Here is a 23,501-nt window from a genome sequence, read left to right as displayed (position 1 = left end):
TAACAATCTAATTTGATTTGATACCAACTTCACCTGCATACAAAATTTACTCCTTTACAGCTCTGTCACCCTACTACTTCATGTTATTGGTATTACAAATTACATCTTTATATATCTTGTACCCATTAACAGATTTATGATTGTCTTATGCATTTGACTTTAAATAGTATAGAAAATAAAAATGAGTTTTACAAACTAAAATTATAATCATAATGGTTTTTATATTTTATCATGTATTTTCCTTTACTAAAGATATTTATATGTTCATATGGCCTCAAATTACTGTATAGTGTCCTTTTACTTCAACCTGAAGCATTCCCTTTAGCATTTCTGGGAGGGCAGGTATAGTGGTAATGCACTTCCTCAGCTTTTGTTTACCTAGGAATGTCTTAATTTCTCCCTCATTTTTGAAGGACAGTTTTGCTGGATATAGAATTCTCAGTTGACATTTTGGCTTTTAGCATTTTAAATACATCATCCCATCATCTGCTTGGCCCCTACTATTTCTGCTGGGAAATTGACTCATGATATTATTGAGAATCTCTTCTGTGTGACAAGTCACTCTTCTCTTACTGCTTTCAAAATTCTCTCTTTGTCTTTGACAGTTTGATTTTAATGTGCCTTGATATGGGCCTCTTTACCTGGTTGGAGTTCATGGAGCTTCTCAGATTTGTAGATTCACATCTTTCCTGAAATTTGGGAAGTTTCTGGCCATTGTTTCTTCAAATAATCTCTTCACCCGTTTGTCTTAGTCTGTTCAGGCTGCTCTAACAAAATGTCATAGCTTTTAAACAACAGAAATTTATTTCTCACAATTCTGGGGGCTGGGAAATCCAAGATTAAGGTACCAGTAGATTTCATGTCTGGTGAGACCTCCCTACCTGGCTCATAGACAAAACCCTGTTAAACTAACCCTTACCTTCCTAGTCACTTCTCCATCCAATTAACTACCCTTACCCAAGCCCCTTTGCTTGGTCATGTTTTTACAATTTACCACTCTTTGTCCAACTCATTTAAGTGTTCAACTCTAACTGCTTCTTTGGGTCTTCATTTATCTTGTGAAAGCTCCCATGTATATTTAAGAAAAATGATAATAATGAAAACTTGTTTCTTTTTTTTCCTGTTAATCTATCTTATGTCAGTTTAATTCCTAAGCCTAGCTGGAGACCTTAAGAGGGTAGAAGAGAAATTTTGCCTCCTCTACACTATCAAAAAAAATCTAAAAGATTGTGTGTATGTTTGCAAGTATGTGTGTGTATAGTCATATGACTTCCAGGCAGTTTCTAAATTCATAGGGAAAGTAAGAGCTAAGAATTGACCACATTATTTTGTGTGTGTGTGTGTGTGTGTGTGTGTGTGTGTGTGTTTAGGTTTATTTATTTATTTTCAGAGAGAGAGAGAGAGAGAGAGAGAGCGAGAGAGCATGTGCATGCAGGAATGGGGGAGGGGCAGAGAGAGGGCAAGATAACACCCCAAACCATCTCAACACTGTCAGCATGGATTCCAACGTGGGGCTTGAACCCATGAATCATGAGATCTTGACCTGAGCCAAAACCAAGAGCCTGATGCCTATCCAACTGAGCTAGCTAGGATCCCTGCTTTTTAAAACTTTATTTATTTATTTTGAGAGAGAGAGGGGACCATGTTATTTTGAAACAGAGGACTAAAGAAGGTGAACATACATATTGGATATCTAGATTTGTAGTAAGGCAAATAGTAACCATTAAAGCTGGATGATATGATTGACAGGTGAATGAATAAACAAAATATGGTATATACACACAATGGAATATTATTCAGGCTTGAAAAGGAATAAAATTCTGGCATGTACTTCAATACAGATGAACGGAATATATTATGCTAAGTGAAATAAGGTAGACACAGAAGGGCAAATATTGTATAATTCTATTTACACGAAGTACCTAAAATAGACTCATAGAGAAAGAAAGCAGTATGGTGATTACCAGGGGCTGGGGGAAGGGATAATGAAGAGTTACTATCTAATGGGTACAAAGTTTTAGTTTGGGATGATGAAAATGTTCTAGAGATGTATAATATTGGTGGTTGTACCACAATGTGAATGTACTTGATGCTGCTGAATTGTATACTCAGAACGGTTCAAATGGTAAATTTTATGTATATTTTACCACAATTTAAAAAACCCAAATGATATGGATGTAAAGATGGACAACTAGATCAATAAGGGGGGAAAAAAAGGTAAGCATAGAAAGAGACCTTTGAGTGCTTGATATATGACAGAAGAAAAATTAAAATCAGTAGGGAAGAAAATGGACTCTCCAATGGACAGTAGTGGACAATCAGCTACTACTATGGTAATAGATAAAATTTCATCCTTATCTCACATCCCATATAAATTAGATTATAGTTGAATGATGCTATCAAACTATGAAAGGCCAGACCTTAAAGCTTTTAGAAAAAAATAGCATTATCTGCATAGTAGTGGTAGAAAAGATATCTTGGGCATAAAATGAAAATCTGTATTAGCTTTCTAGGGCTGTTGGACCAAAGTGCCACAAACTGAGTGGCTTTCAACAACAGAAATTTATTCTGTCACAGCTCTGGAGTCCAGGAGTTCAAAATCAAGGTGTCAGGAAATTTCTGAGACTCTGGTCTCAGATCCTTCCTCTGAGACTGTGAGTAGAATCTTGCCTTGTCTCTCCCTAACTCCTGGCAATGGCCATCAATCCATGGTGCTCCTTATCTTGCAGTTATTCCAATCTCTGCCTCTGTTGTCACATGGAGTTCTCTCTGTGTGTCTGTTTCTAAATTTCTTCCCTTGAATAAGCATACCAGTCTTATTGTATTAAAGATGCACACTATTCCACTATGGCCTCATCTTAACTTCTTGTATCTACAACAACCCTATTTCCAAATAAGGTCACATTCTGAGGTATTGGGGAATAGTAATTCAACATAACTTTTTTGGGAGACCCAATTCAACCCATAACAAAAGCATTAACTGTAAAGGAAAGGACTGATACATTTTATCATATTAAATACCAAAGTGAGCAATTAATTCATTTCTTCTGTAAGATACGTCAGATAAAATATACCATGAAAAAGAAATTAGAAGTCCTACCCCCTCCCCCAAAAATGTCCTTTTCCCCATTTTTAGTAATCTTGGTACTATAAAACAAATGCAAGTACTAGATCAACAAAAACCACACATTTTTAACATGTCATTTTTATTGAAAAAGTAGCATTTTTAAAATTTAGTATAAAAATAGAGTAAAAATTGATATTCTCTTTCATTTCTGAATTTTATATTCACAATCATTGCAGTTTTTTACTTTGAGTTTTAAATCTTTGCTTAAAAGTTCTTCTTTGAGGCGCCTGTCTGGCTCAGTAGGTGGAGCCTGTGACTCTTATCTTGGGGTTGTAAGTTTGAGGCCTTTGCTGGGTGTAGAGAGGACTTAAAAATTAAATCTTAAAAAAAAATTAAAAATAAAATAAAAAATAAAACCTCACTTTGAGGTTACTTTTTAAATTCCTTGAAGTTTTTTCAGTGTAAGGGTTAAGGCAGGGGATATTTTTCATGTTTTCCCCCATATGATTAGATATTCATTTACTCACTCATTCATTTATTCACAAATACATTTTGTGTGGTTACTATATTCAGGTACTGTCCCAGGTACGGAGGTTACAGATATGAGCAGGACTAAATGTTCCCTGCTATCACAGCCTTATATTCTAGAGATAGGAAGCAGGCTTTAAAAAACAGAGTAACAAATAAGCCAATTTGTCAGTATGTAAGAACTTGACTAGTGCTATGGAAAATAGAGTACAAAGGGCCAGAAGTACAGGTATCTGCAGCATGCTGTAAATTTAAATTTAAGTGAGCCTTTTTGAAAAAGCCCTATTTGATCAGACACATTTAAATGAACATTTGAGCACACAACCTGAAAGTGTAAATTAAGCTGTGCTTAGGATAATAATTAGAAGAGATTAAACAAATACGCCAACTAATTTTTTTCTCCAACTGGTTAGATTAAATGGCACAATGAACTATTTTGTGTCACAATTTTGGAAGATAAAAGCAATTGCTGTTCTGACAAAGGCAAAAAAATGATACAACCTTAAGGAGATGTATACTAGATAAGACATTTGGCAATGGAGAATAGGGTCGGGAGTGGGAATCAGATCTTTCTTTGGCTCTTTTCTGCTGATTTACCTGTGTTTGTCATTTCCACTTTCCCATTTCTCCTCCTGCCCCCATGAGACCAAATTCCCTGATTTCTGATTGGCAGTTCACTCATCATAGAGTCCTTTATCAAAAATATTAGTGCTTTTGCCCAGTTTGACTTTTGGTAGGAAAAAGCACAAGCCATTCAGAAATAGCTCCTTATTTGGGCATCATAAATTTAGTTTGTTTTTTTAACAACATGATATTATTTCCACCAAATCCAGATGTATGAGATACCTCCTTTGACGTCATGCACAACACAAATTGCCTTCGCACATCGCATGTATAGGCAGAAGATTGCCTCCCAAGATCATGACCTTTTACTGGTTCCCCTTTCTCTTCCAACTTTGGGAATGGCAACTTGGAAGCAACCAAGGTGATATACTACTTAAGAGATGGTCATTAATCTTCTGGAATCTTCACAAGAATAGATAATAAAGACAGATGTTTATAGGTACACAAGTGTTTGGTAACAGAATCTTCTAGATTCCTGCTAGCAAGCTGGTATCAGGAAGAGCCCAAGGTCTTTTGGCAATTTCACTTTCTTCTTGGTTGCTTTCTTAGACTTGGTCACTTTCACAGATATTAGAAAACCGTGTGTTGTTTTGGTCTTTTGGTTGAGGCAGCTTTGCTCAGGCTTCCTTGCTTTGTTGTGACAAGCAATATTTATTGAGAATACTGTTTTTCCTTTGAAGATTATTTAGCCAATTAAAAAGGCCCCGAAAAAACTGGCTTCTTGGTCCATGTCAATCAATTGCTCATTATTTACAGAGACAAAAATTCTGTCATTTTCCTTCAGCTCAAATATCCCACCTTGATAGATGGAATAGAGTCCATATTCTGAATCCTTAGACCAACAACTATTTCTAGCACTTTTCATTAGCAGTATCGGGTCAGGATAACTTGTGTATTTGTAGATATATTGTACCATTTGTTTGTTTCTCTTTCTGTTCTGTTCTGTTTCCTCAGGTTCCTGAAATCTAAAGTATGTTTGGGAATAGATGTAATAAAACCCCCTCTGATGAATAACCAGCTCACCATTCCTCAAGTGCAAATTATTCAAGAATGAATGTCCTTTTCTTGATGACTCCCAGGAGTTTATTTTCTGACCCAAAGCTTTTTCATTCTTGGAGCCTGGAGGAAGTTTAGAGAGAAAGAAAGTTTGTAGCAAAGGCAAGAAATATCTCAGTAGCCATGGCTAGCCAGTTTTTTTTTGGTTGGGATTGTAAAGAATTTCAATCTAATATAAACCTTCTTGCTCCTTCAATCTTAACAAGATTCTGATTTTCTTATAGAAATCTGGAGGCTACTGTATCATTGTGACCTGTTGTGAGTCCCTTTCCTTTCTGTGCCTCATCCACCACTTAACACTATATCTGCCAAACTCAGCTCTAAACTGTAGCACAGGGGATGATTAACTCAGATGGCAATCTGCCTGGGCAGAACTTCTGTCCCAAACCCCTGCCTCCCTTCCTAGGCAGGTGAACTAAAATGAACAACACATAATGAAACCAAAAGAAATATATCTGTTTCCTTAAGCCTGGAGCTCAGAACTTATTGCTATTCCTTTGGATCACTTTGGGTTCCTTCTTGGTCTTTCTCAGCAATCCAGAGTCAAAGGCACCATTCAGACAGAAAGCATCTCTAGTACACAATAAGACAGGGCATAAGGTTTGGCAAAGAGGTCCAGATTTAAAGATCTTTAGACCCTTGGATCTTTAACTCCCAAAGACTTTAAATGAAAAAGGGCCCTACCAAAATAGGATATTCCTTTAAACTTTGGGCTCATCTCCACGATTGGTGTAAAGTTTAGTTTTTCAACAGGGCAAAACAACTGTTGTATTTCTTGATAAATAGTAAACACTAACATTATAATAATGATCTCACTCATAGGCAGAACATGTCTCTCATTCATAAAACATGAGTTCAGGAATACCAAGAAGACAACTGCCCAGGAAAAAAAAAAAATGAAAAAAAATTCCAAATCTTTTCATCTTTTAACTGATACTTGAAATTTCTTTAACTTGAGATAAAACCTTTTGTAATAATAAAAGCAACTATTTATTAAGTACTTACAATACACAGGAATTTTGCCTGTGCTAATCTTCACTATTTTATGAGTTAAAGATTATCTCCACTTCATATATGAGGAAACTGAAGCTTTATTTGATTAGGTAATTTGCTCAAAACACATCTAGGTAAAGAGGGGCTGGTATTCCAATGTGCATATTTAGACTGTAAAACTCTTGCATTGTTATAGCACTGTATGGACACCTGTTCTTTAGTTAAGAAGTACGCTTACCATATTGGCTAAGCTATATGAAACTGACATTTCTCTAAGTGAGAAATGGTCAAATATTGGCAATTTCCCATAGTTCGACCAAGTACAAATGCCACAAGGAATAACTAGTCACTTCTGGTGAAAGTATATGACTGACTCGGAACTCCTAAGGAGGAGGAATATTTGATGGAGGGAGAAAGAGAAATTACTTTGAAGAAGAAGAAGAAAAGCACATATAGGGGCATGGGAAACTCTAAGACAGAGTTCTCCCACCAGAGGATTCTCCTGAGAGCATTTATGCCAGAGTAGTTACTGAGCTATTTTCTCTTGTAATCTTCCTTCTGAGAAAGCCGATCTGAGCCCCAGTTACCACTGAGCATTTTGTAGATAGTCATATAGACATTTCATGTAGAAAGTTGAAAGAACAAATTATTTGGAACGAATTTTTTCATTGCCTTCCTTGAAACCATGATATATTTGTTGTTTCTCTTACTTGGAACTGGGAATGTGCTTCTTCTCCGACTGGTTCCAGTTATGTGAGCTGCTACTCTCTGAGGACCTCTTTCTCTTACTAGGTAAGGAATATTTAGCTGCTTTTCTAAAAGAAAAATGACAAAGAATCTTCAGCACTTGTCAAACTACTTTTCAAATACATTGCTATTCAGAACTGTTGTTGATCAGACATCATAAGCACACTGTGCTTCCAAAATTGATTGTATGGTCGCTCATAAAAGCAGCCCATATATTAATATGATGATCCATCTATTCAAGCTTATGTTTAATTTGGAAAGTATTTTAGATGAGAAGAATAAGCAGCAACTTGGATTATAATTTATTGACATATCAGAGATAAGGTCCAACCAGAATACAACAAAATGAAGATTATGGCCCTTTTCCAAAACAAACAAACAGACAAACAAAAACCAAACAAGTAAATAACCATAGACATGTAATAACTCTGCTTGAGTCATTTAAAATGCACAAATAACCAAGTCTTGGCAAATTTCCACTTTGAGTTATATATAGAGACAATCAGAGTGATTCTGATTCTAAAGGAGTAGCAGTGTAACAGTGGTCCAAAGATGCTACGAACTGGTATCCAACAGTCATCCCTTCACCCCCCCCCGCCAAGAGAAATATGAATTGGCATACTGGTCATGATAATCAATATGTAAACATAAAAATCACTGGCTCACTAGATCATAATAAACAAATAACACCTATTGATCACATTCCAAAGTACTTTGGAACAGACTTTAAATATACAAATTCAACATATTACCCTTTAATTTTTAAATTTTTATTTATTTTGAGAGAAAGAGAGAGAGATAAAACATGAGTGGAGGAGAGGCAGAGAGAGAAGGAGCGAGAGAATCCCAAGCAGGATCATGTTCAGCATGGAGCCCATTGTGGGACTCCATCCCACAACTCTAGGATAATGACCTGAGCCAAAATCAAGAGTGGGACACTCAACTGACTGAGCCACCCAGGTACCCCAACAAACTACCTCTTCTTAAAAAATCAGCTTAAACGTCCCAAGTGTGCTTCTACTGGTTGTTAAGATAAATTATATTCTTTCATCAAGCAAATATTGCCAGAACTAAGGCACTGCACTATGCTGTATATGGGTTGCAAAGATTAGCCATGGATTACACTGACTGAGCCCTCAAAGGACTTACAGTCTTTTAGGAAAAATATAAATTAGAAAGTGAAAATTTACCTGTGAGAAATATAAATAAAGGGTGATGGGTGTTCACAAGAGGGAGAGATTCCTACTTATTGGAGAATTGAGGTCAGGGGAGGGTTTGTGCTAACGCTTACTCCAATAAACCAAAGTGCCCATCACATCTATGCCAGGCACTCTTTTAGGAGCAAGGAGACAGAATATAAATAAATGAATGCAAACAAACATTTGAGGTGCAAATGGCAATTTGATCTGAATAGGATGAGGATGGGCAGGCTTGGGAAGGAGGGCTAGAAGAAGGGCATTCTCTGAGATCTAGGCCAGAGGCCAGAGGCAGGACTCACAAAGCATTCCTGGGACACAGACAAGGGAGGAGTTCAGTTTTAGGCTTGAATGAGGAGCCAAACTATAGAGGATTTGAATGTTAAACTAAGAGATTTGGATTTTACAGGATGTGGATTTTGAATGATTTGGGGCAGGGAAGTGAAGGGACAATGTGTTGTGCTTTAGGCTATCCTGTCTCAAAGAAAGCTGTGATGATTAGAAGGTGAGAGGGCTGGAGACTGGCAAGTAAGTGATCAGGACTGAGAACAGGAGGCCTTAATCTAGGCTAGTAGGTGGGGGAACTGAGAAGAGGTGGTAAAAAAGGGAAATAATAAATAGGAAACGGGAATCTCTTCCATCTATCTGGTATGAGTTGTTGCTTATTCAGGATGGGAAGGCATTTGTACAGTACTGAATACCAAATATATCATGAGGATGCATGGTCAATTACATAATGCTCTCAGAATGCTCAGCTTTCAAGGTTGATGTGTCCATTCACCTTGAACTCCCACTGTTAAATAATTCATAATGCCTTGCCTGCCCTTAGACCTTAACACTTTGTTTTAAAATATTCAATAACTGAATCCAATTATAAATATCTTGCATTTGAGGTCATTGCAAGGATATGGGAAAGCCTAGATAGAAAAGCAAATTCTAAAGAGGATATTTCCTCTTTAGAGGCTATAGCAAACACTTCCTAGAAAAGAAACCTGTCAATGTGTCTATTTGGATGTCATCAATACATCTAGGTATGCTGATTAGTATATGATTTCTACATTTCATTGGGATGAGTGAAAAAGAGTATTTTTCTTACAACACTGAAAGTGTTATACATACATCTACTATAGATCGTAGATCTGTTGTGCCTCATCAGAAGAGGAAGAGTATTCAATGTTCTGACTACCACTTTTGCTTTTGGGGAAAGAATGCTTAGACCCTGGGATCAGGTCTTATCTTGTTTAATAAAAGCTATTTAATAAAGAAAAATGGGAGTTGTTAAGTAATGAGGAAGCTTATCATATTGAAAAAAGATAGGTGACTGGGCACTTGGGTGGCTCAGTTGGTCGTGTCCAACTCTTGATTTTGGTGCAGGTCATGATCTCCCAATTCATGGGATCAAGCCCTCCACTGGGCTCTGCATTGACAATGAGGAGCCTGCTTGGGATTACCTCTCCCTCTTTCTCTGACCCTTCTCTCTCTCTCTCCCCCTCTCTCCCCCTCTCTCTGTCTCTCTCTCAAGATAAATAAACATTAAAAAGAAAAAAAGGAAAAAGAATAGTTGAAAAGTAGAAAGACATCATTACAACACTTATATTGAAGAACATTTTCTTCTCTGCCAGGCTGGTATGCCCTAAGTCTCTGGTATATGTATTCAGGCCTCTATGGCCATTAACATGGGAAAATGGGACTATGGTGGGCCAAATGCAGAAGTAGCAAACTGATTTAATAGTTTCATTTACTTATGTATTAACTTTAAAAATATGTATTAAGAACCCTCTTTTTTGAGAGAGAGAGAGAGAGAGAGAGAGAGAGAGAGAGAGAGAGAGAGAGAATGTGTGCATGAACAGAGGAGGGGCAGAGGGAAAGGGAGAATCTTAAGCAGACTCCACACCCACCACAGAGACTTGCTCAGGGCTCAATCTCACGACCATGAGATCATGACCTGAGCAGAAATCAGGAGTCAGACACTCAACCACTGAGCCACCCAGGCACCCCTGTATGAAGAACATTCTACGTGGAGAGAGATGGTGGTGGCACAGTATTGTGAATGCACCATTTGCCACTACACTGTGCACTGCAAAATGGTGAATTGTAAAATTTTTGAAGGTAGTGGGGTAGGAGGGTCCTGAACTCACATCCTCCCATGGACACACCAAGGCTACAACCACATATAGAGCAATGCTCTCTGAGAAGGACCTGAAGACTAGCAGAACAGCTCTTCCACAGCTAAAGATATAAAGAAAGAGCCACATGGAGAAGAGTTGAAAGGGGCAGAGACAAGTCCGGTCAGGACCCACACCCCAGGTGAGGCGATCTACAAGTTGGGGGGATATCATAGGCGTGAAATTCCCCCTGGGGAGCAAGGGATTCAAGCTCCACATGGGACACTGACCAGGGGCCTGCACTGGGAAGACAAGCTCTCACCATGTCCAGCTTTGAAAATGAGTGGGGCTCAACTCCAGGGGAGCCAGCTAGCACCACTCGCCTCATCCTGGCATTACCCTGTGGACCTGTCCCCCTCAATCTTCCCATCCCCTAAAGCAGCTGGGCTGAGATCAATTATCCCCATGAAGCTGCTCCTTCCCTGCCACATGCCAGGGGTGACCTCAGCTGAGACCGGCATCCTTCCAAAGTGGCTTCTGACCCAGGGCAGGTAGCCAGAGCTAGGGCCAGCCACACCCACCAGCAGTTGTGGCCTAGTCACTACAGGAGGATACACACAGTCCACACAAGGATCACTCTTGAAGTGCCTGATTCTGGTGACCAGAGAGGATATATATTGCTGGTCGCCACAGAATACCTTCTACATAAGGCCACTCCTTCATGAGAAGATGCTCAGCATTGCTCATCATCAGGAAAATAAAAACCAAAACCACGATGAGATACCACCTCAGACGTGGTAATAACAAAAGGACAAGAAACAACAAGGGTTGGTAAGGATGTGGAGAAAAGGGAACCCTACTACATTGTTGGTGGGAATATAAATTGGTGCAGTCACTGTGGAAAACCGTATGGAGAGTTCTCAAAAAGTTAAAAATAGAAAAACCATATGATCCAGCAATTCCACTTCTAGATACTTATCCCAAGAAAATGAAAGTGAAATCACTGTCTCGAAAAGATATATCCACCATTATATTCATTGTAACATTGTTTATAATAGCCAAGATATGGAAGCAACGTTAAGTGTCTATCAACAGATGAATGGATAAAGAGGCTGTGGTACACACACACACACACACACACACACACACACACTGGAACATTATTCAGGCATAAAAGAGAATAAAATTTAGCCATTTAAGACAACATGGATGGATGCAGAGGGTATTATGCTAAGTGAAATAAGTTAGACAGATAAAGACAAATAACATAAGATTTCACTTATATGTGGAATCTAAAATCAAACAAACAAAACAAGACAAAAATACTCATAGGTACAGAGAACAAACTGGTGGTTGCCAGATGGGAGTGGGGTGAGGAGATGGACGAAATAGGTAAAGGTGATTAAAAGGTACAAATTTCCAGTTGTAAAATAAATAAGTCACGGTAATATAAAATGCAGCATAGGGAAGATAGTGAATAATATTGTAATAATTCTGTATGGTGACAGATGGTAACTATACTTATTGTAGTGTGCATTTTGTAATGTATATACATGTCAAATCACTATGGTGTACATCTAAAATGAATATATTATTGTATGCCAACTATACTTCAATTAAAATATAAAATGAGAATGACACCTTTTATCCCCCCCAAAAAAAGATTACTTGTATATTATGTGAATTTCATCTCAATCAAAATACATACATGCGTGTACAAAAGGTGGTCCACCTAAGGGCCAGGGGAATAAAAGATTCTACTAGGTTTGGAGCATAGAGTTAGGTGCTAGGTATAGAGAAATGAGAGAAATAGACATGTGTTCTATCTTTATGTATCTTTAAAGTAGTGGGGAATCAGCACACAGATAAAAAATATATAAAAATGGAAGGAGATGAAAGGAGGTGCTTGTTATCTTACCTAAATAAGGTAGCCAGGGACATTCTCTTTGAAGAAGTAACATTTAGGCAATAGTTTGAGAATGAGAAGGAGTCAGTTGTATGAAAAGCCAGGAAGGGAAGAACCCAGCCTGGGGAATAGCCCTTTGAGGGGAGCCCTTATGGGTTAAGAGCAGGGTGCTGACCATGAAGAAGGTGACCATGGGTGAGGGACCATGAGAGAGTTGTGGTGGGTGGGTCGGTGGGTGAAGGATTGCTGGGAAAAATGACGAAGTGAGGGGCTCTTGCATAAAGAAGGGCATAGAGCTTAGTGGTGGTCAGAAGCAGAGAAAAGATGAGTTACTTGGGGGCCTTTACTTATCTTACTTCCAGCCATGTACCAGAAAGGATTTAGATGGCTCATTTATGAAACACTGGCAAATAAAAGATAAATAATGGAAGAAATTGAGATGAAAGGAAAATCCACATTGGGAGAAATAAAGTTTTGACCACAGGTGGGCCACAGATTTGGCCCTAAGTGTTCTGCCAGTGCAAATAGGAAAATAGAATCAAGTGTTTTGAGACACTGAGTAGGAGTTGGAGGGGGGATATGTGGATGCGAGCAGAGAAGAAGAGCTGGAGAACTAGTCACCCTGTCATGAAGTTGACAGTAGAAAATTAAAATAACAAAAAAAATACTACCTGGAACTGTAGGAATGGTTTCCTCATAGGTTCTCAAAATCTGCAAACAGTATTGAATAAAGCTTGTTAATTTCCCTAAAAATAATTAAACTGACTACAGAATGCCTATGGCTCTTCTTGCGGGTGTCTGAGATGAAATTTCTACATAAGACATCAACCCCAGAAGCTTTAGTTGTTCAAGCACAGAGTTTGTGTGGGGTAGGGTGGGAGATGGGGTGAATACTGAGGCAGAGGCAGCTGTTCCTGCATGGTGACCGAGGATGGTCCTATGTCTGGGAAAGTTCTGTTTCTGGATGAAGTCTTCAAAAGGCCACACCTGAAGCAACACAGGAGGAAGGTGCCAGCTGCCAAGTTAGGACAGGCTAATGTTCCCTCAAACCCCCTTGTAGCTAATGGATGTGGCAACCATGCCACTTCACTCTCTCTGTGTGGGGTGTGTGTCTGCACACAAATGTGTGTATATGTGCACTACGTAATAGCATTCAGGAGCTTTGCATTGGGCAGACCCAAGTCTCAAGATATAAGGCACACTTCCTCTCTCTTGGGATGCCCACAGACACAGAGCCCATCAAGCCGGGACCTGCAACACTGTCATTCTCTCATTTCTGACATGTGGCTAGGGCATTCTTCACATCAACATAAAAAATAATGTCTTTACTAAACAACTAACATCACTTTCTTTGTACTAACCAGTGGGGAAAACCAGTAAGAAAGAGAGAAACCTTAGTCTTTCTATCAGACGGGCTAATGCGGACTGCTCATCCACAGCTTCTAAACTCCCCTCTACCCAGCTCTGCTACTTGGACCTTTATCCATCACTGTCTTCCTTTCCTGCCACTGTTGTTAATTTTGAAACTGCCAGAAACTCCCCTCCTCTGTACTCCCACCCCAGAGCAGAAGCTCTCTGCCTTCCCCTTGGCCTCAAGCCCTGACCTGGTAATGGAGGGTCTGCCAATAGCACAATGGGCACTGGGATATGGAAGGGAAAGGAGCTGTGCCTCGGCATAGTCTCTGTGTCTCTCTCATTCTGGGACAGAAGGGAGGAAGGAAGAAGGAGGAGCAGCAGGAAAGAGAGAAGGGTAATTCCTACAGCTTGGGAAACAGATTAAAAGAATAATGACTGTCTGGTCAGATGGTCCAGATTCAGATCTGTCAATCATTAGCTCTGGAAAACTTTGCTCGTTGCTTAACTGATGTAAACTTTAATTTCTTCATCTATTTAAAAAATAAAAAAGAGGAAGATAATAATGCTTCCTTCCTCACAGAGCTGTTATGGGGATTAAATGAGATATCCTACGTAATGGGCATAGGATGTTTACTGGAAATAGTCTGTTCCATTAATGGTGCCTGGAAAAAAAAAAAGGGAACTCTTTTCCCCCTTTTTGTCTGCATCCTCTCCCAGCTTCTGACTGTTCTAGTTAGTGGCAGCATATGAGGATGGGGGGGGGGAGAGAGAGAACAGCAAGAAAGAGGTATGTGCAATCTATCCCCACCCCTTTTCAGTCTCCAGATTTCTGCCCTAGTTCTGAGTTTCTCTCCCCTGCCACCTGTGGGTTTGCCCCCATGAACACCAGGGACTGCAGAGTCCCATTCATTCCTCGGTCTTCTCAGGATGTTTCCCACCCCTGGGCCTTTCCTCGTCCTCGCCACTTGGGGCCACAGAGTCACAGCTGCATCACTATAGCTTGTGCTGTGAGCTGGTGGGCACCCTTTTCCGGCCTCCAGCCGAAGTGAGATTTCATTTCTCATAGAAATGGCATCATAGATGACATCTGGGCTCTACTATGAGGACTGTTTGGGGTTATAAATCAGAGCTCTAACCACTGACATAACACTGTTTCAGTGGAAAGACAGGGCACCAAACAATGGACTTTCAATCATATCTTTAAAACACATCTTCTTCCCGCCCTGGGAATGTCCCCAGTATTTTTAAAACAATAACGGTGTATCCTAGTTTACAGAGTATTTTTATATCCATGTTCTGTTCTGACCTTTCTGGGAGGCAGAAGGCAAAACTATGAAAGCAAAATGATATAATTTAGTGAAATAAACTACTAGCTAACATAGTGTTTCTGCTAGAGATCCTGCATCCATAAACAGATCATATTTTGTAATTTGTCACTTATTGACTATATATTGAGATGTCATCACCTTCAATTTCTCAAAGCGTCTCTTCGTTCCCTCTTCTTTCCTCTTTTTTCATCTCTATGTGCATACACAAATAAAGATATATTTAATTGCAGACATCAACAAGGTGCAAAGATTATAAAACACCATTATTTGGCATCTTTTGTCTTCTGGACAACAAAACCACACACATCTTTTATCATTGTGTGATCTTGAACACATTGCCCAGTCTGTGCCTCAATTTTCTACAATGTGAGATAAAAAGGGCAGACTAGTTGGGGAGGCTCTCTGGAGGAGAGGAATGAGCTCTAGCCTGGGAGTCAGCCAGGCCCCTCTGTTTGGTGCTGTTCCACTTTCTTCTAGTTTTAGGAATTTGGGGGAGATCACTAAAACACTCTGGGCCTCTGTTGTCTCCTTTGCAAAATGAGGCATCTACGCTTGATGATCCTAGGTGTTCTTTCTCTTGCGACCCTCCACGTCTGCTGGCGGAGTGATCCGGTGGTCCACCTACCTTTCTAACAAACTGACGGAGCTGCCATTTCACTTGCCAGCACGGGGTGTTCATACTCTCTTCATCATTGGGGTCCCAAGAGATATCGTCTTCCTTTAAGAAACAAGCAATGCCACTTTGGGAGTATTTGTCCTGCATCTGGATTAAGATGGAATATAATACATTATTATAGAGAAATGCTTTTTATTTTTGTTAATTTACAAGTTAAGACAACAGGAACTGATGACAGATTCAGAGAAGTCTTGGTACCTTGGATAAGCTTGTGGGTTGAAATAAACAGTAAGCATGCTGTCCTTTGTCTTGTGAATAAAAATAAGCAGTCAGACGTGGTGGGAAGGATACAGGTGTGGGCCAGACATCCTGGGTCACAATGCCCTTCACTGATCCTGCCGTTAAACAGCTGTGTGTCCCTCAACAAATTGCTTTTTCTCTTCTGTGTCAATTTTTCATTTGAGTTTTGAGCTGGTTCATTGTGGTGATCTTTGAGGTCCTTTCCACCTCTGAGATGGGGGGGGGGCGTCCCATTCTAAAGCTGGGAAGCTATCTAGGTACAAAGTAGGCAATAGAGTCCATTTAAATTCCAGCATCCTAAATAAAAAATTAAACAAATCCTCTGGGATGCAGACGATATTGTGTAAATTCTAGTTATTGTGATTTCCAGTCCTCTGGATGGCCAAATCTGGACCATATTGCCACTGAAAATCTTAATGTTGTCTCATTAAATGTCCACACTAGCTAGGGATTTACCTGCAGAGACCTGAAACACCATTTGAAGGTTTGCCCCCTCCTTCTGAGAGCAAACAGTTATAATGGCCAGGTAATTTTCAATAAAGTCCTAGCTTGATATTAAACACACACACACACACACACACACACACACACACACACACACACACACACGTGTGCATGCACACATGGAACAAATGCATGCACGCATATATCCCAAACCACTCAGCACATTGCAAGGTGATAACTGGTTAATTTTACAAAGAAAAATGGGAAGTCCATGCAAGGCCAGACATTGTTTTTTGGTTTTTTTTTTTTCTTTCCTGTTTTCGTTTTTAACAAGTGGGATTGAGGATATGTTATTTCTCTGTACAGATCTGAATTGTCTTTCTCTAGGGAAATAAATGGGGAAATGGCCATTTTTATCTGTTGTTTGAACTTAGGGGACTCCCAAGGTTGAAGGAAAGACCAAACAATGATGCTCCTTCTCATAAAAAGACAATCTCATTCCAGATCAAAATAACTTGTTTATGGGAGGTCCCAGCCAGAGTCAGCTGGTTCTGTACTCAGTCATGCACTCCTTGGACATTTGATCCAGGTCCTTCAAGTGCAAAAGTACAAACCTAAGCTGATTAATTCCTTCCACACACTCTGGCATAGAACATTCATTTACTTTTAAATGTTTGTTTTCTTTCTTCCTGTTTTAAATTACAACAGTAAAACATTCAGCCTAGTAAATGTAGTAGGGGTAACAGCTGGGGCCACCTGAGTAGAGACACAACTAGCAGTGGAGTCAGTCAACATCACTTTGTCCCTACCCGCCCCATGGCCTTCTCCTGTAGAGTTCTGTTTGCATCTCCAACATATGTGGGAGCTGAAAAGCATTTCCCAGAAAAGCACTCAATTACGTATAGTTTAGAAATATGAGAACATATCTAGCAAATCGGGGCGTAGGATTGGAGAGGAAAAGCTGGATGTAGTACAAGGCCTGAGGGTGATTCCAGGAAGAGCAAGTTAGCTTCATTGGACACTGTCCCAGTGCAGCCGGTATGGGTGTTCTCTGGCCAGACATTGGTATGATAAAACTGAATAAACAGGCTCACAAACTTCTGTAACATGTTGAGATGAAAAGTTGTGCATGACACAGAAAGGAGGGAGTGATTTATTTTCTTACTTCACAGCAGTTAGAAGCTGTCTCAGCAGGAAAAGATGGAGGATAGGGCCAGGGGCAAGAAAGGGCAGAGCTGAGCACTGACTGAGACTGGGCAGCCATGGTAGCTGGCAGCTGACTGTGAACCAAACTGGGTGGAAGCAGGGACTAGCCTAGGCCAGAACCAACTGCTACCTATAGTCTCTGGCTGCCCACTGGGGGTTTTCCAGAAACATCTCTAGCAGGTGGGAGGGAGAACCCTGAAAGCTGAGTAAGATCCTAGGTGTACATGGGAGGGAGCGTGACAAGCTAATGTGACTCCATTGTTACCCCCAAACTTAATGAAGCCTAGAAACATTGTTGGTACACAGGCAACCTGGAAAATATAGGAAAGTAAAGGACATTTTACTAAATGAAAAATAAACAAAAAACACACTAAAATCACCCTCATCCTACTTCCTAATTAAGCTCTGGATGATCTCTCTTGTTTACAGGGCTGTCTGTGGGCAGTTTTGTGCGTGATTGTTTTCTCTTAAGACTACATAAAAATGTCATGTTCTTTAAATCTACATGAAAATCATATATAGATAGCATAGATGCTTTTATGTCATTCACTGTAGAAAATTTATAAAATACAGAAAAACAAGACACCCATATACACCAAAAATACAGGAAAAAAGACACCCATAATCCCACCACTTAGAAGTCACAATGACCAGCATTTTGGTATTTCTCTTCTAGAAACCCAGAGAGAAAGCCCCAACCACCCTCCCCATCCCCACATTTTCTTGTATTATCATATTTGGTGGTTTCTTCTATAGACTTTGGCCAATGCTGGTGACTAGATGCATGAGTGAGGGGTTGCTGTGGTTGTTTCAAGAATGATTCATGAGGATTAATATGATGTGTCTCTCTTTCCCCTTCTTTTGCACATCCTTTCCACTTCAAAGCATGAATTTCCTGCCTCGCACCTCAGACCAGAGCTATTCTCTCCCTAACCACATGTGGGTGTTGGGGCAGGGGGATGTGTGTGCTATTTTCATTTGTATGCTTCTCAGGGACACAGCTTTCACACAGAGTTCCTGCTCTTCTGCTCCAAAAGCCCTTGGTTTTGACAAGTGGATTTCCACTGTCTTGGTGTCATCACAAACATGGTGGTTGTCTAGGCCACGGCCAGCCAGTCCTTCGCAGGGCTTTTGGGCTACAGGGTGGACTCCTTTGCCAGTTGACTCAGGAACTTTAAGGTGGCAGCACCGACCCTCTCTGCTGCCCTGACATTAGTGTCTAACAACTATTTTCTGCAAACCACAAATACCATAAAGAACCACTTATGGAGATTGGTAGATAATGGTCCCCTTCTCCTTTGTCTTACCCATCTATGATACCACAGTGATAGGCAGCCCCCTTGTCACAAAACGTTCTCAGAGAGACAAACTTTAGAGACTAAGCCCATATTTATTGATCATGCTTGCTAGTCTATAGGCTTATTTGGGAACGTCCAGTTAGACGTTACTCAGCTCTCCTTAGGCCATACTCCCTAAAGTCCGCTCAGTGTCTTTTCTAGAAAGTTTCATTAGCCAAAGTAGAATCTGTGATTTATTTTAGAAAATTAGTACTTATGTTAAGTATGCTTTTCCAAACTTTACACAACCAAAGAGACTCAGATTCATTTTTCCTTGCAAGCATTCCTGGTGAAGAGGTGGAAACTTCAAGAAACTTCTCAATACAATGGCCACAGTTTATTGAGCACTTACCTAATGCCAGGGTTCAAAATTGGACTTTCCCTTTAACCAGCTTTATAATCTTGGACAAATCGCTTAACTCCAAGAGTCTTAGTTTACTTATGTGTAAAATGGGGTAATTATATTTATAAGACTTTTTTTTAGAGACAGAGAGTGGGGGAGGGGCCGGGGGGGGGGAGAGAGGGAGAGGGAGAGGGAGAGAGAGAGAGGGAGGGAGAATCCCAAGCAGGCTCCATGCAGAGCCCAATGCAGGGCTCAATCTCATGACCCTGGGATCATAACCTGAGCCAGAATCAAGAGCTGGATGCTCAACCAACTGAGCCACTCAGGCACCCCTACAGGATTTTTATAAGGATCAAATAGAGCAATATTTTGCAAAGTTCCTGGAACACAGTATTTGCTCAATATCTGTTAATTCTCTTTCCTTTCTGGCACTCTCAATGAATTCTTCTGCGTGTCTATAAACATATGTGTATATATATGTAACTACACAATCAAGAAAAACATATGCACACGGGGACATGTTAAGATTTGAAATTTCCATTTTTATAGAATTCAAAAAATTACTTGACCATAAACACAGACAATTGCATGAGTCTGCTCAGTCAAGAACCAGTTAATATAGTCTTAAAATTAGGCCAACTTGCAATGTCAGCAAATTGAGGCAATGATTTTCTTTCGTAATAAAGATACAGACTCATTCTGCTTATGCTGCAAAGTCAACAAAGGTTAGGACATTCTAGATCCAAACTTGTAAACACAGCAGTATTCCAGACTCTCATGCAGACTTAGAACTAGAGGCATGCTTATAGTTACATTGATGTTTTAGTTGCAGACATACAGCCTCTTCTGAATACAGCAAAGCTGACTTTACTGGTCACCTAATGGTAACCATCACTTATATAATTACTTGCGAGTCAAACAAGAGTCTACTTCATCCAAAGTCAAAGGAAAAATTTGCAAGTATCTGAGATAACCAAATTTATACTCCACAGGGTATACAAACTACATTTCCTTAACAGATACTCACTCTATGGCATTTGGATAATTTATATTTTTCTGAGACCCTTCTACTTGCATTTCCTAGCCAGCTGGCAGATGTTAAGATTGCCTTATCAGTGTGCATCACAGGGTGCAAATATATTAACCCTGTAGACAAATATATTAACACCTGTGGAATGTTACTTAGCTGCCTGAAGACCTGATTTCAACTCTGCTTCCAAAGCTCTGTCTGAGCCTGGATAAGTCATTTTGCCTGGGGGTCTCTAGTCCCCTCATCTATGAAATAGGGGGTGTTCAAAGTTCCTTCCAGCTCACAGTTCTCTACTATATAATACACAATTAGTCAAAAAATACATAAGAAGCCACAAGCTGACTTGGTTTATTGTCAGCAATTCTGCATTCATAGTTCCAAACGGTTTATACAGTTGAGAAGTACATGAACTAAAAAGCCACTAAGGTTTTTTTCTCTGTCAAATGTACCTGGATTCCTACTTGACCACCCACAGGCATAGAATAATTGTTTTATTTTCAATTATTTTATCATGAACAGTAAAATGCTGAGTCCATATGGTAACCTCTTTATTACAGGCTTTATGCGTGGCATGTCCACGGCCGAGGAATAGACGCGTGCCAGTCCTTAATATCCTCTCTACTGTCAACACAGAAGTGCCACAGATCTAAAACCAAAACATGTTTCTAAGATCTGACTTACCCTCCACCCCATGTCTTGGAGGAAAAAGAGAAACCTGATAACATTCCAAGACTCAGGTCTGATTTTAGTTCGATTGCTAGTATTGTAAACTATACATAATGTTGAAGAGGAAAAAAAAAAACCACCTCCGGAGTTTTGTTCCTGCATCTGCTAGTAGCTGGTACAGCCAGTTCTGTAGCTGCATTTGGTTCACACAATCCTTTCAACTTACACTTTGACAAGGTCCTCAGCAATTACATGCGTTAGCAGTTAGGGTCCACAGGCAGAGAGAGGGAACAGTTTTTCCTACTGTAAAGTCTTCACAAAGGAGGAAACAGAGGCAGTTAACCAGGTTTGCCGAGAGCCTCGGTCAGGAACTGTGTGCATTGTACTGACCTGCCTCAGTTCACTGGTGAAGTACATGTAAGTCACGGCCACGCAGAGGGACTGCAGGAGCACAGTGAAGATCAGGATCAGCACACAGGTCTGCCCGGGACTGGGGCCCGCCGGGGCCTGCATCTCGACCACGGTCCTGTCCTCTCCGACAGTCACTGCTGCAAAGGCAGCCAGACAGCAGGTTGTTGTTGTCGAACCAACCATCGGGGGTGGAGCCCTTCTTAGGTTTCGTTTATTAAAGAAATAATCAAAGTGAAACTGAAACAACATGCTGGAAGCCAGAGGAGCCAGAGAAACACTAGTAAAATTCTGGGAAGTTCTTTCCATTTTATAGGAATGTCAGGGACCAAGGAAGTAAACACACAGGAAAAAATTGTTCAGGGCACGTGGGTGACTCAGTAGGTTAAGTGTCCCACTTCAGCTCAGGTCATGATCTCACGATTCAGGAGTTCAAGCCCTGTGTCCGGCTCTGTGCTGACAGCTCAGAGCCTGGAGCCTGCTTCAGATTCTGTGTCTCCCTCTCTCTCTGCCCCTCCCCTGCTCATGTTCTGCTTGTGTCTCTCTCTCAAAGATAAATAAACATTAAAAGAAGGTTTTTTTAAATGTTTTGAAGTTGGAAGGACTGTGCGTTAAGTCAAACAGCTCCTCCCGCAATGCTCAGGGCCTTTGGGGTCCTGTGGATGCACCTTTGCCCAGCAGCTGTACTGGTTCCTAAGCTCCCAGGCTGCATCTCCTGTCAGCAGCCTATCACTGGGAGCAGGACCACAGAGGTGACCCTGAGCTGAGGCCACTCTGGTCTGGAGATGCAGACTGCACTGGGAAAAGCATCCTTTGTCATCTACCCAAGGTCACTCATGGCCCCATGCAGCACTCAGCAGCCTGGCTGGTGTCTTTGGTTGGGAGGTGTGGTGTGGGGAGAGCAAACAACCCCTGGGGCTCAGATGCCTGAAGTCAGATACTGGCCCTGCTGCTTCCTGATGTGTCACCCTAGGTGGATTTCTAAGGGCCTCGTTCTTAAGCTCCAGCATCCATGGGATGATGGTAGCACCTACCCCAAAGAGCTGTTGGAGGGTGAAATGAAATATTCATGCCTGGCTTCCTGAGGGTGCTTAGCAAATATAGGCTGTAATGTTTCTAGCAACAGAAATGGAGAGTGAAGTGGACAAAGGGTGGAGCATAGCCAGCTCTTCAACTTAATAAAAATTAAGTCCCATTTTACTCCTAAGCAAGATTTTATTGACAGTGAGATAGGGAATTCCAGAAAATGTACCTGAGTGGTTTAGACCAGCTACATTTACGTCCAAGGATTAATGAGATAGAGATGCAAAGCATTCATCATGGTCTCTGGCACCCCACCCCAAATTATATATATACATTTGCTTTTCCATCTTTATCTAGGTTATTCTGTATATACATTAAAATTCATCAATTTCAAAGATACGGTTTGATTCATTTTGGTGATTGGGTACAAGGGTGTAGCCACAACCACAATCAAGATATAGAATAGTTACTTTGCTTTAAAAAGTTTTTCAGGGCCTGGGTGGCTCAGTTGGTTGCCGACTGACTCTTGATCTCCACTCAGGTCATGATCGCACTGTTGGTGGGATCAAGCCCCAAGTCGGGCTCTGTACTGATGGTGTAGAGCCTACTTAGGATTCTCTCTCTCTCTCTCTCTCTCTCTCTCTCTCTCTCTGTCACTCCCCCACTTGCACACGCATGTGTACTCTCCTTCTCTTTCTCAAAATAAATAAATAAACACTTTAAAAAAGTGTTTTCATCCCCCTTGGCCTGAATTCAGTTTTGAGACACTTCACTGAGCTCTGTAGCCTTCTCTAATATTGACTCTCCAGGTGATTTTAGGAAATTACTTCACCTCTCTGCATGTACCCTTATAAAATGAAGGATGTTGAAACAGATTTGTCTGTAGGGGCTTTTCTAATACATCCAGAAAACAAGAAGGTGGGGTGTGGGCAGGAACCTCAGCTTTGCCTCCCACTTCTTGATATAGCACACAGCCGTAGTGGACTCTAGTGGGTAGAAGCCTACAGTCCCATCAGGCAGACTTAGGTTTCCACTTCCTCTTTTAGTACTGTGTGACCTAAGCATCTGTTTCTTTATCTACAATATCAGGCTTTTTTAAAAAAATTGAGATATAACTACACATAACTTTATGTAAGAACATAATTTGATATATTCGCATATATTGAGATTAATATTGGTATACATCATCAAATAATCCCCACAAGAAATCTAGTTACAATTC

General features: G+C 40.4%; 1 protein-coding gene across 1 annotated transcript; it reads right to left on the bottom strand.

Moving 5' to 3' along the window:
• Nucleotides 1-3,186: 3,186 nt before the first annotated feature.
• On the bottom strand, nucleotides 3,187-21,468 carry TNFSF10 (TNF superfamily member 10). Its single transcript, XM_049629599.1, has 5 exons — nucleotides 21,239-21,468; nucleotides 15,532-15,669; nucleotides 12,894-12,933; nucleotides 6,979-7,083; nucleotides 3,187-5,338 (listed from the first exon to the last, which is right to left on the bottom strand). The coding sequence occupies exons 1-5, from the start codon at nucleotides 21,440-21,442 to the stop codon at nucleotides 4,905-4,907; spliced, it is 921 nt and encodes a 306-aa protein (XP_049485556.1). The 5' UTR covers nucleotides 21,443-21,468; the 3' UTR covers nucleotides 3,187-4,904.
• Between the last annotated feature and the right edge of the window lie 2,033 nt (nucleotides 21,469-23,501).

The sequence above is a fragment of the Panthera uncia genome, chromosome C2 (genome assembly GCF_023721935.1).
Source record: "Panthera uncia isolate 11264 chromosome C2, Puncia_PCG_1.0, whole genome shotgun sequence".
In the NCBI taxonomy this organism is placed as follows: Eukaryota; Metazoa; Chordata; class Mammalia; order Carnivora; family Felidae; genus Panthera; species Panthera uncia.
This window is presented reverse-complemented; position numbering and strand designations above follow the sequence as displayed.

What these genes read in the sequence shown, in the direction of transcription:
- TNFSF10 (XM_049629599.1), bottom strand. Translation starts at nt 21,442, where the DNA reads ATGGTTGGTTCGACAACAACAACCTGCTGTCTGGCTGCCTTTGCAGCA. An exon ending in TCACCAGTGAACTGAGGCAG is followed by an intron (nt 15,670 to 21,238) that starts GTCAGTACAATG and finishes ATCTTAATCCAG; the next exon opens with ATGCAGGACAAATACTCCCA. An exon ending in AAGCACATTCCCAGTTCCAA is followed by an intron (nt 5,339 to 6,978) that starts GTAAGAGAAACA and finishes AACTTCCTCCAG; the next exon opens with GCTCCAAGAATGAAAAAGCT.